We start from the raw sequence: 13,087 nt of genomic DNA, 5'->3' as shown, positions 1-13,087 counted from the left end.
GACGCGCTCCCCTCGCAGCGGGACGGGGTGGGAGCCCCCTGTTTCCCATCGGGGTTTTCCCCGCGCGAGGCAGGAACCGTGGCACCCAGGTGCCTGCTCCGTGACCGCAGTAACGTTGTTGCGAGTTCATTGTCAGAGTTCAGCCCTAAGGTTTCTTTTGGCTTTATTTTGGTAAAAGGGGAAGGGTGCCGAGTGCCCCTGAAAATCTAAATGAAGGGGCAGTCTGGATTCAGAAGCATGTTACTTGTTTTACAAATTTACATACACGCAGGTGATGCATGTGGTCCGCGCCCCCGTCCCCCACCCCCACCCCCAGCTTATGAGCAAGTTGGGGAGGAAACGTTTTAGGCGTTAAATGCACAGATAGCGTTGACATGAAATTTATGGAAGCCCGGTAGACGGAAGGCCGGTGCCTTCGGATATAAACAGCTACAAAGCTGGTTGCTGCTGCCTGGATCCCTTGTGCCTCCAAATAGCCAGGGACGGGGCGAAGGAGGCGGCAGGAAACGGTCCCTCATCCACCCAGCTGTCGGGTGGGGCTGGAGGAGGGTGAGGGCAGCGGGAAGTGAGCGTGGACGCGGCAGGGGTGGGTTATCTGGTCACTTCGCGTCAGTCTGTGGGGACAACACGATGGAGCCTGGTTCTCTCCATTTTCCCTCCTTTTTATTGAGAAGCCAGGTTCTTTCAATAAAGTTATTAAAAATGTCACCTGTGCGGTTAGGTTTACAGAACTGAAGTTCATAACTGATTCTAGAACTTCATTTTGTGTTTGTCAAGTAGATTTTAATTTACAGAAAGGAGATATATATGTATATTTGTAATGTAGTTAAGAGTTTTTGGTTTCTGGTTTTCTCTTGCAGATAAGGTATTCAGTAGTGTAACTACATGAAAGGTAGTGTTATCAATAGATTATGTTTCAGAAGTTTGTTATAAAATTGGTTGTTTAGATTTATGGATTTTCCCATAGAAATAATCTTAAATAAGTCCATGCCAGAACTTCTGAGCTAGTTTGAGATAAGGTTGGATCCTGACAGATCTTAAAGCAATTGTAGAGGGTTGACAACAACATAGGTAACTCCGCCCGCCCCACCCCCCAAAAAATCCAAACAAAAAAAAAACAGCTTGGGGAGGAGGAAGAGTTAGATCTGTGGTTTCCAAGGTCTCATGCATGGGGGTGGTCAGATGACAGGACCAGTCAGTGAAGACCGTGGTAGAGCGCTTGGTTTCAGACTTCTTATAATTTGATGGTACACATATTCACAATAGGTATGCTCTACTCTGGGTTTGGCAATAGAGTATTGTTACCTACTGAATTACAGTGGAGAACCACGTTTCACATTTTGAGCTAATAAGCTATGTTCAGTTTTGATTAGAGATTGAAACATTTTATTTTAACGTTTATGCATTTTACTAAATTTTAAGACAAAACTTTTGATATGTTTACTGTACTAAATTTGAATTGTAAATGATTTGAGATTAATTACACAATGAAAATGATGTAGAAAAAAATGTGTTTTGCAGAGTAGAATTTTAAGGTAGCATGATTATAGGTTAGGCCTGTCCGATGAGAGCATACTGCTAAATGTAGACTGTTGGTCTCTACAACAGTGTTTTGCAGACTGCAAGTTGAGACCTATTTATTAGTTGGTCTTGAAATCAATTTTGTGGATTTCTCCTAATGCTTTTTAAAAAGTAGGAGAGAGCCCTAGCGGGTTTGGCTCAGTGGATAGAGCGTCACCGAAGGGTCCCGGGTTTGATTCCAGTCAAGGGCATGTACCTGGGTTGCAGGCTCCTCCCTGGCCCTGGTCGGGGCTCCTGCAGGAGGCAACCAATGGTTGTGTTTCTCTCACATTGATATTTCTTTCTGTCTTTCCCGCTCTCTTCTACTCTTTCTAAAAATCAGTGGAAAAAATATCCTCGGGTGAGGATTAACAACAAAAAGGTAGGAAAGAAATAGAAAATAGCAGTATATTCTGTTTTATAAGTATTGTTTGGGATATTTCTTTTTTTATTAAGAATTACGGTAAAAATTTGTAAGAACACTCTGGGGAATATATAGTTGGATGTGCAGTATGTGCAAGTGGTTGGAGGTCTTGGTGTGAGGAGGAAAGCTTTAAATGGTATTCAGTCCATGTGGCTTTTTCTTACCTGGATTCGTTTGTGTACTCTGTATAGCTAGTGTGGATAGAGAGAGCTGAGGCTACTGCTTGAGAGGAGCTCATCTCAAAGCCAGATGGAGTTGGGTGATAGCCACTGCAGCATTGTAGGAAGTGGAGAAGAGAGGTCTGTCTTAACCATCTTGTCCAGTGGTCGGCAAACCGCGGCTCGCGAGGCACATGCGGCTCTTTGGCCTCTTGAGCGTGGCTCTTCCACAAAATACCGACTTCTGCGCATGGGCCATGAAGTTTCAATCGCACTGTATGTGCGCGCCCCCACGTGGTATTTTGTGGAAGAGCCACACTCAAGGGGCCAAAGAGCCGCATGTGGCTCGTGAGCCGCGGTTTGCCCACCACGGATCTAGTCCATAATTCTTCTTCCTAGAACTCCGACCACTTAATACTTAGTATTTTTCAAACTTGGGAATCAGAATCACCTAGGTAGCTTTTGTGTGTCTGTACATTTATCACTTAATTAGTGGACCTTTGTGAAACATGGTCAGTAATTATTGAACATACAACATTATAGTACTAGGTCAATATTTTCCAAAGTATAATTGATGAACCTCACACAGGAGGGTCAGTCAGGGCCCCTTACATAAGTGCCCTATATAGGTGTACCATTTTTACTCTTTTAACATCCTATTTTTACTTAGCTTTCCTATGTTTAGATACACAAATACTATTGTGTTAAAATCACCTACAGTATTCAGTACGGTAACATGCTGTACAGGTGTATAACCTAGGAGCATGGGCTAAACCATATAGCCTAGGTGTGTAGTAGGCTATATATCATTTAGATTTGTGTAAGTGCACGGCAGAATTGCTTACCTCATTTCTCAGAGCATATCCCATTGTTAAGTCGCGCGTAACTATATATGGATAGGCTGTGATTTGTTTAACATGCCCCCTTCTGATAGATATTTATTCTCAACTAGAGGCCCAATGCATGAAATTCGTGCACTGGTAGGGTCCCTAGCTGCTGCTGGCTGCTGGCTGGGTACTCCCTCCCTTCCCCCGGCTGGCCCTGCCCCCTGATCAAACTCCCAGATAACTTTTATTATTATTTCGCAGAGTTTTTGAACTCTTTGACACAAGACACTATTAATTAAAGCAGTAGTGTTGATGATACTGTAACTAGCTTAGGATTTCAACACTCACATTCACTCATTGAACAAATTTGTAACTTGTACCTGCTGTGTGTCAGGCACTGGGGAAAGTGAGTTAAATGCTGTGACAGAAATAGAAGGCCTGGTGATTGATTAAGAGCTTAGATTTTGGAGTTAGGCCTGGATTCACATCCCTAAAACTTAACTGAATCTTGGAAAGATAACAGAATTTTTTCTTGTTTCCTTTGTAAAAAAAAGTAGGGCCCTGACTGGTTTGGCTCAGTGGATAGAGCATCGGCCTGTGGACTGAAGGGTCCCAGGTTCGATTCCAGTCAAGGGCATGTACCTTGGTTGCGGGTACATGTAGGGAGTGTGCAGGAGGCAGCTGATCGATGTTTCTCATCGATGTATCTAACTCTCTATCCCTCACCCTTCTTCTCTGTAAAAAATCAATAAAATATATATTTTTTTAAAAAGTAGGACTCCAAAGTTATTGGAAAATTAAATGAGATAATACATGGCAAGTTCTTAGCCTGGCTTATAACAAGCACTCAGATCTTAGCTTTAAAAAAGGTTTAGACTATTTGGCAATTAACTACTTTTCTGTCTCCATTGTAAGTTTCTTAAACTCAAGGACTGTTTTGTTCACTTTAATATTTACTTACTAAATCATTTGTGGTATGATTTAAAGGTATGTATACAGTGGGATTAGTAGGAGAAGGATACCTTTTCCAAAATGGAAAAGATGAATCTTAAAGTTGGGTATAAGTTATTAGGCAGAGGAAAAAGGATACTTATTCTAAGCTGAAATCATAGTGGTGTAGGTTATGAGATCTTGTGTGGTATGTTGAGGATTTATCTTTATTAAAGGATTTTAAAAGACGAGGGGTAACGATGAGCAACATGATGATAATTCCAGTAGGGAAGATAGAGTACAAGGTGTGGCCAATGAAATAAGGAAGGTTAACGCAGCTGTCCTAGGACTAAAAAGAGATGACGGACATCACTAGGGTGTTGGCAAAGGACATGGAGTATAGGGATGTTGGTGAGATACGTGGTGTGTGAGGGGATGTAGGTGGTAGATAACGAACCCAGAAATGTTGGAGCTTTCTGGATGAAACTGGCTAGCTGAGGAAGGGTGTGGATGGGAGATTTACTTAAAAAATAAAATAAAAAAATAAAAGAGTAGGTATCATTTTTTGAGATAGGTGATTTAAAATATGAAATTGATCCCTGGCCAGTGTGCTCAGTGGTTAGAGTGTTGGCCCACGCATGGGTTTGATTTCTGGTCAAGGGCGTGTACCTGCATATTCCCATATTTGGCGCCTGTGGGAGGCAACTGTATCGATGTGTCTCTCTCCATGAATATTTCTCTCTCTCCCCAACTCCCTCCCTCCCATTCTCTCTAAAAATCAAAGGAAAAAAATATCCTCCAATGAAGATTAACAAAAACAAACTAACAACAACAACAACAAAAAAACACATGAAATTTCGAGGCTAGGGAGATAGCTAAGTAGGCATGTCTGGTAGTCTCAGGATTAGGAGAAATCTTGGATGGAAAATAAACATTTTAAGATTATTATAAATTTATTCATTTGTGCTTTGAATTTTTATGTTTAGTAATTGAATCTGACATATTGAACAAAAGCTATACTGGTAGTTTGGTCAATACATTTATTTGTTTGTTTTTTAGATTTGGTTGATATTTGTGCTTTGGTGAGCAGAGTTGAAGGAAATTGGAATAAAGTGATTTGTGTGAAACTCATGCATTCTTCAAAGTTAGATCAGAAGTCACCACTTTCTTGAGTAATACTAAAATGTTTACTTAAAATTTCTGCTGGTATATTTCACAGCAGCAGCTGTTTAAGGGTCATGCAGGTGTTTCTTTACACAATGACATTTTGTATCCTTATGTATTCAAATTGTTCATTCAGATTGTAATTCAAGTTCTTTCTTTTTGAGGAATATTTTGGTACAGTTTTAGAGAATCTGTAAATACTTTCAGTGAAATCATTATTTGTTAAGAGGAGGCAAACTCTTTATAGTACTTTTATTCTAGTGCTTTCTGTTTATACTGTTATTAAAATGACCAGGGTACCACTTCATTTGTTAGCATTCTGGGATGTGAGGTGTTCTAAACAGGGGAACACTTTTCAGTAACTAATATACTGTCAACCACCAACATTTTAAACTATTTTTCATTTTAAAAAGTTTCATATATATATGTACATATATATATATTTAGTTCCTTTTATGATTAATTTAAACAAATTAACCAGAAGGAATAAAAACCATTAAGTTATTTCAGTCGCTAAAAGTTAATTTGTGTTCTTTTTTAATTACGTAAAATTTTTTCATGGTTGTAATTAGAGGTATATTAGTGGTTAGTGGTTCTTAACCTTGGTCAGGCATTGGAAACACTTCTAATGCTTAACACTTGGAGGCTCATTAATTCACAGGTATGAGGTGGGGGTTCAAAAAATGTGCATATATCAGTATTTTAGTTAATTATGATGAGCCATCAGGATTGATAACCTCTGACATGAATTACATATTATGTGGTAGTATTTGTAAAAGTACTCTGTAAACTCTTACATTTTATACAAACCAAGATACTGTTCACTTAATATTTAATGTGGTTTTTGGTGTATTAACTCATATGAATTAAACATATGTATTAAATATATACGTGGTGTTCCAGTGTTGATACCCTAATTTGCCTAGCCATTTTTTATTTGTAGTTTCAATATTTTAGAATTTTAAGAATTATTTTAAAGAGTATCTTCAAGCAAACCTCTTCTGCTCTCCCTAGTTATTTTCCTAGTTTAGTACATTAAGCTTGTTTTAATTTCTGTTTCTTATATTACCGGAGAGAGATTTGTTATGTATAAACTGATTAGTTCCATATTTTCAGTAGAATATACTGAACTTCTTAAAATCAACATCAGGAATATTTTGTTTTATGCTGTGACATATAGTATGGAACTATTAAATAATGCAATATGATAGTCTTTTTTGCTTTTTTTAAAAAACTATATGTACATTGCTTTTCACTTTTTTCTGTTCTGTGGATATATTTATCTTCTTCTGTCCCTGGAGTTTGTAACTATACAGTTTGCTGTTACAAATCTTTGTGTTTTACTTGCTCAGCTTTTATTTCCTGGTTCATTTCTGTATTGAAGGTCTGCTACTTGTTAAGCAGTGAGTTAGATTTCCATTTCTGTTTTCCAGTTGTATTCTGTATAGTTGATATGCTGGGTGAAAATGAAATAAAGTAGAAGTGATTAATATTTTATGGAGTATAAAATAATGTGCAAATAGAAAACCAAAATATGTAGTCATTGTATAATTTGCAAAGACCATGCTAGTACATACATGCTTAGAGGACAAATTGTAGTCTTCTATTTTTTACTAGAGGCCCAGTGCACAAATTCATGCATGAATTCATGGGTGGGATCCCTTGGCCTGGCTGGTGATCGGGCCTTCTTGCCCAGTCTCAATCAGGGCCGATGGGGGCCAGCCGGCCTGAGAGGGACCATGGGAAGGCTCCAGGGCGTGTCCAGTCCTGATCAGCCAGACCCCAGCAGCAAGCTAATCTACCAGTTGGAGCGTCTGCCCCCTGGTGGTCAGTGCACATCATAGCGACTGGTCGAGCAGTTGACTAGCATATTGTACTTTTATTATATAGGCTATTTATTGATTGATTTATCATGAGAGAGAAATAGGTTGTTCCACTTATTTTTTATCATCTTTTTAAAAATAATTATTTAATGTTGAAAGTATTACATATGTCCCCTCCCCTGTTGACCCCTTCCAACCCCCCTCACCCCATCCAGGCCTTCAGCATCCTATTGTCTGTGACCATGGATTATGCATATTGTTCCACTTATTTATGAATTCATTGGTTGGTTCTTGTATGTGCCCTGACCAGGAATTGAACCTGCAACCTTGGCATATCAGGGATGATGCTCTAACCAACCGAGCTACACAGCCAGGAACTTGTCTTTTAGTTTTCTCGTTGCTGGAAAGGGTGAATCTAGTAGTTAACGTATTTCTAGCTGAAGTTTGGAAACTTGAGAACTTGCCAGAAAGGATGGAACTAGTGATCCTAGATAGAAATATACATAGTCAGTTCTGTTTTGGATTTTATAATAGAATATAAAAGTTGGTCTAATACAGAACAACTAGGAGTTACATTTTAGGAGGGTTCATTCAGCTGTGAGCCAAAAAGATAAAACTAGAATGACTTAGCTGGCAAGCAGACTCACCAAAAGTAGTTAAGTTTGTGTTTGACCATGGTGCTGTGCTGTTAGAAAGGTAATTATATAGATATTGTTTCTTTGTTTTCTTTTTTTAATCCTCATTGGAGGATACTTTTTCCATTGATTTCTAGAAAGTGGAAGGGAGGGAGGAGGGGCAGAGAGAGAGAGAGAGAGAGAGAGGAAGAAACATCCATGTGAAAGAGACACATCGATTGGTTGCCTTCCACATGTGCCCCCACCCTTGACCTTGAATTGAATCTGAGAATCTTTAATCCATAGGTGGACGCTCTAACCACTGATCACCCCAGCCAGGGCCTTTTTAAAAAAATTTTGGAGCGATTTTAGACTTGCTTAAAAATTGCAACCCCTATCTTTATGAAAGTTAAGTATTTTGATCAACACGGAGGAAATGAAGAAGTAATACCATAAACTTGCAAATACGCCATGTTGTATGAAATCAATGTTACATGGAATAAACTGGCCTGGAATAAGGGAATAAGAGGAGTTTTATGCTTGATGGAAACTGTTATTTTATTGTACCCCAAATACTACTAATATAATTGGCTAATTGTAGAACTTTAAATATTTTTCTACTTATAGTATAGGCTTCTAAAGATTCTTATTAAAAATACTGTTTTCTCGGCCCTATCAGCAAGATTCTACTTGTCACCCAGCCTGCGTGGCTCAGTGGTTGAGTGTCAACCTATGAACCAGGAAAAGATTTTACTCTGTTTCTAGGCTGAGGCCCAGGTAACTTTTTAATAAAGCTCCTCAGATACTTTTGATTACAACCAGGATTGGGAATCACTTATCTGCAAAGAATAGAGACCTTAATACTTGCACATTGTACTTTACTCTTTGTGAAGTGGTAAATATTTCATTCATGTATACTAGTATACATACATATGTATATGTGTGAAAATATTATATGTATATCTTACAATAACCTCATAAAGACATTATCCCAATCTAAGGCTCAGAAAGGTTATGTAATTTACTCACCGGAGCATAGCTCTAAGTTAGAGCAGATAGTGGTATTCATATTTCTTATTAAAATATACTACTGGATTCGTCCACCTGGTCTGTGGGGATCGCACCAAAACCGGTAGCTGGACATCCCCCTAGGGATGTAGCAGTGTGCCAAGCAGCAGGCGGCAAGGGAGGAGCCGGGGCCGGGCGCCATGCCACTTGCACTCATCCTGGCCCGTTGCACCTGCTGCCGCCACACCTGCTGCCACCACTCGGTAGTACTGCTGCAGAGTCGAGAGAGGCCCCTCCACCATAGCTGCGCTCACCAGCTGTGAGCCTGGCTTCTGGCTGAGCGGTGCTCCCCCTGTGGGAGCGCACTGACCACCAGGGGGCAGCTTCTACGTTGAGTGTCTGCCCCCTGGTGGTCAGTGCATGTCATAGCGACTGGTCGTTCTGCTGTTTGGTCAATTTGCGTATTAGACTTTTATTATATAGGATAGTTTTTAAAAATTCCTCTCTGAGTCTTTTGTAGAGATTTGGTCTTTCCATTCCCTTAAACAATATTTGTGGCAGGGGGTTATATGCTTGTAACCATCATTGTTACTTCCCTGTGAACTTTGTTTTGTACATATCCCTGCTGAAACCAAGAAGTGCATATCTTGTGATCTTAAAATTACAGATCAGAATACATCTATCTTTTGTCTCATTCTACTTGCTATAAGTCTGTTAATGAGATCTAGAGTTAAATTACCTTAGGGTAGCTCTTGATTCATGGAGCATAGCTTTAGCTAAGATGTTCCTGCTTTTTCCTTTCATGCTGCTATTGGTTTAACTTCTTCACTTTTTTTTGTTGTGGTAACTAGAGCAACTTGTTGATTGAATGGCTGAAAATGTGCTTTCACCTTCTTTTGTAGTCTGATCTTAACTGAAAGTTTGTCTTTCAAATTCTGGTTTGGGTTGGGGAAAAAGGTAATGGTTTAGATCCACATATTTCTATGTTAAAATTTAATTTGGGTTCTGAGTGTGTCATATAAAGTTTTTGTTACCTTTCTCAGTTTTGTTTATTTTAAGACTTTCTTTTTTTTAAAAAATATATTTTATTGATTTTTTGCAGAGAGGAAGGGAGAGGGATAGAGAGAGTCAGAAACATCGATGAGAGAGAAACATCGATCAGCTGCCTCCTGCACACTCCCTACTGGGGATGTGCCCACAACCAAGGTACATGCCCTCGACCAGAATCGAACCTGGGACCCTTCAGTCTGAAGGCCGACGCTCTATCCACTGAGCCAAACCGGTTAGGGCCCTTTCTCAGTTTTTATCATCTGCCAGTTTGACAAGCCTATCTTTCATGTTTTTTATCAAAAGTATTGAATGATGTTATCTGGATTTAAGTAAGATGGATCCTGGTGGTGTATAATTCTGTTGAATTTGGCATACAACTAACCAGCTATTGATCAATCTTATTTTATAATTTTCCAGTCTTTCTGTACCTTGCTTGTCAGAATTACCTCCTACAATTTTTCTTGACATCTTGTCAGAATTACTCTTTTTTCCTTTGCAGCGGTTGCCACCTGTGGTTTGCGGACCACTTGTGGTCTGTGATGTCCGAAAGGTTGGTGACCTCTGGTCTAATGAACTTGTGAAAAATGGAAAATAAAGAACACCTGATTTGTCTATTAAAAAAAACAACATACTGATTTGTGGTGAACATGACTTCATTTTCTTTCTCTGATTTTTTTTTACTAGAAATGCTTCAGATTCCTTAATAATAACCTGGAAAACAGAAAATATTATAAAACTGAATTACCCCAAATCCACTTAGCAAAATACAACCAGTGTTGAATATATTTTCTTTCCAGTTTTTTTTTTTTGTAAACTTTTCTTAAGAGCAGTAAGTGGCCCAGCTGGTGTGGTTCAATGGTTGGGCATCGAATGAAACAGGAGGAGGTCACAGGTTCGATTTCCGGTCAGGGCACATGCCTGGGTTGTTGGCTCTATCTCCAGTAGGGGGGGTGCAGGCGGCAGCCAATCCAATGATTCTCTCTTATGATTGATGTTTCTCCCTTCCTCTCTGAAATCAATGAATCTATAATAATAAAAGCATAATACGCGAATTAGACTGGACATCCTTCTGGATGACCTTCCAGATGAAGTCAGGGCTGCGAGGGAAGCCTGGGTCCCGGGTGCCTGCTGGCGGCCTGAGGGAAGCCCGGGTCCCGAGTGCCAGAGGGAAGCTGGTGCTGGCAGCTGGGGGAAGGAAGGCCTGCTCTTGCACGAATTTCATGCATGGGGCCTGTAGTATATATATACTAGAGGCCTGTTGCACAAAAAGATGCGTGCAGTAGCCCTTCCCTTCCCCTGGCTGCTGGCACCCGTTTTCCTCCCGCACCTGGGACCCAGGCCTTCCTTCCGGCCGGAGCCGCCTTCAGTCTTCCCTCCGCAGCTTCACGCCTACGTATGCAAATTCACCGCCATCTAAAAACAATTTCTATCAAAAAGGCATTATATTGTTTATATTTCTCATGAATAATTTTCCTTCTCAAAATGTCTTAAGGGAAAAATATAAATTCTGTTTCTGTTATGCTACATTTAAAAAATTGGATTCTTTTGTAAGGAAGAGCTGTTCTGTCTTATGTATTTATTCATTCATTCATTCATTCATTCATTCAGTTACTTGTTAATACTGGCATAGGGAAACAATTGTCCTGGATTTGACCATTGAGAGCTATTTCAGTTGGCTTCTATTCTTCCTTTCAACATGCCCCTTCAGTTTTGGGGGGTACTTCTTTACTTTCTGGTTCATCTTGTGTTTTCCTTTCCTAAGTCCTGGAATCAGTCATTTCTCCAAGGAGTCCAAGTTCCTTTTATTTGAGAATAGTATTTAGAATGCAAGGTCTGAGCACTAGAAGTGGTCATTGCTCTTGGGGTGTCATTGCTTCTAGGTGTCTTTAGCAGATCTAGGAAACTACATAATTATATATTCACACCTATATTAATTTCTATGTATCTGAGTGTGTCTAAACACTATATATGTATATGTTTATTAATGTAAAGTAATTAATTCATACTAATACCCCAATTTCAGTACACTAACACAAGGTTCAATCTAGTCTTTTTCTTTACCTTATTTGTAACTCCTTTCTCCAACAGTGAAAAACCTGGCGTCCATCACAATTTACATATTTATTCAATTCTGGTATACACATAAATGTAGTTTCAGAATTGGTGTTACTATTTGCTTACTAGGGCAGTGATGGCGAACCTTTTGAGTTCGGCGTGTCAGCATTTTGAAAAACCCTAACTTAACTCTGGTGCCGTGTCACATATAGAAATTTTTTGATATTTGCAACCATAGTAAAGCAAAGACTTATATTTTTGATATTTATTTTATATATTTAAATGCTATTTAACAAAGAAAAATCAACCAAAAAAATGTGTTCGCGTGTCACCTCTGACACGCGTGTCATAGGTTCGCCATCACTGTACTAGGGTATAGTATTTGTATATACTTTTTTGTCTTTAGTCTTATACAAAGTACTGTTTTTCAAAGTTATGTGTTTTTTTTTCTTCCCCACTCTAAGTGTGATAATGTTACTGATTTGAAGTACAGTTAGCTTCATTTGTTATTTCTTTTCTGGTTCATTTTGTGTTCTCATATCCTGGCTGGCTTAGGTTACTTTTTATTGGAATGTGTGAAACATTACTGTGGTATTAATAGTCAACTCTATTATAAACAGTATGTACACAAGTGTCCCTCAGACCTTATATCTCTTTTTACTCTATTCTGGTACCCCCTTTCTATCACTGTTCCACCCATCCATATGGACAATCAATCTCATTAGTTTCTGATTTAGTTTTTAGTTTCTCCCTAGATTTTTACATAAATAAGAAAACTGTAAGAAAGGAGACAGAAAAATTATAAGTGAAAGGTAGCGTACAGATCTTGTTTTCTTATCTTCTGTCTAGTTGCTTTATCCCTTTTTGAAAATGAGATATTGAAGTCCAATTCTTGTTGAATTATCTTATTTCTTCCTTCCATGTTGTTAGTCTTTGCTTTGTGTATTTTTGGTCTCTGTTGTTAGGGGCATATTTGTTTATAACTGTTATTCCTTCTTGATAAATACTCGTTTTAATCAACATAAAACATTTTTTGTCTATGGTAACAATCTTTGTCTTAAAGTCAGTGTTGTAGCCACTTTAACTCTTTTTGTTACTTTTCCTAAACTTTTTCTTTCAAGCTAATTGTATCTGTGATTCTAAAAGTGTTTCTTGTGGGCACCATACAGTTGAGTCATGGTTTTTAAAACTCCATTCAGCCAGTCTTTGCCTTTTGGTTGGAATATTTAATCTAAGTACACTGAAAGGTAAGATTTACATCTGTCAAGTTCTGAAGTTTCATTTCACTTATAGTTCTTTTCAACTTGAGAATTTTTGTTTGGTTCTTTTTAATGATTTCTATCTCTTTATTGATGTTCTGTATTGGCAAACATTGTTCTCATGCTTTCCATTAGTTTTTTTTTTTTTTTAACATCTTTAAAGTTTGCCTAATGTCTGGGCTTTTTTGGGGTAGTTTTCATTGATTGCTTTTTCC

The 13,087-nt window shown here is 38.7% G+C and overlaps 1 protein-coding gene across 3 annotated transcripts in view; it reads left to right on the top strand.

The window, feature by feature from the left end:
* The first annotated feature begins 2,701 nt into the window (after nucleotides 1-2,701).
* Nucleotides 2,702-13,087, top strand: part of SEPT7 (septin 7) — a 51,628-nt gene continuing 41,242 nt past the window's right edge. For 2 of the 3 annotated variants that reach the window (XM_014541091.1, XM_014541088.1), the window contains exon 1: nucleotides 2,702-2,739. In XM_014541091.1, coding sequence (XP_014396577.1) covers nucleotides 2,717-2,739 — 23 coding nt within the window. In that variant the 5' untranslated portion in view covers nucleotides 2,702-2,716. Of the gene's footprint in view, nucleotides 2,740-7,557; nucleotides 7,569-13,087 lie in introns of those variants that run through there. The other variant, XM_014541090.1, reaches the window with a different exon arrangement.

Source organism: Myotis brandtii, unplaced genomic scaffold (assembly GCF_000412655.1).
Source record: "Myotis brandtii unplaced genomic scaffold, ASM41265v1 scaffold260, whole genome shotgun sequence".
Lineage (NCBI taxonomy): Eukaryota > Metazoa > Chordata > Mammalia > Chiroptera > Vespertilionidae > Myotis > Myotis brandtii.
This window is presented reverse-complemented; position numbering and strand designations above follow the sequence as displayed.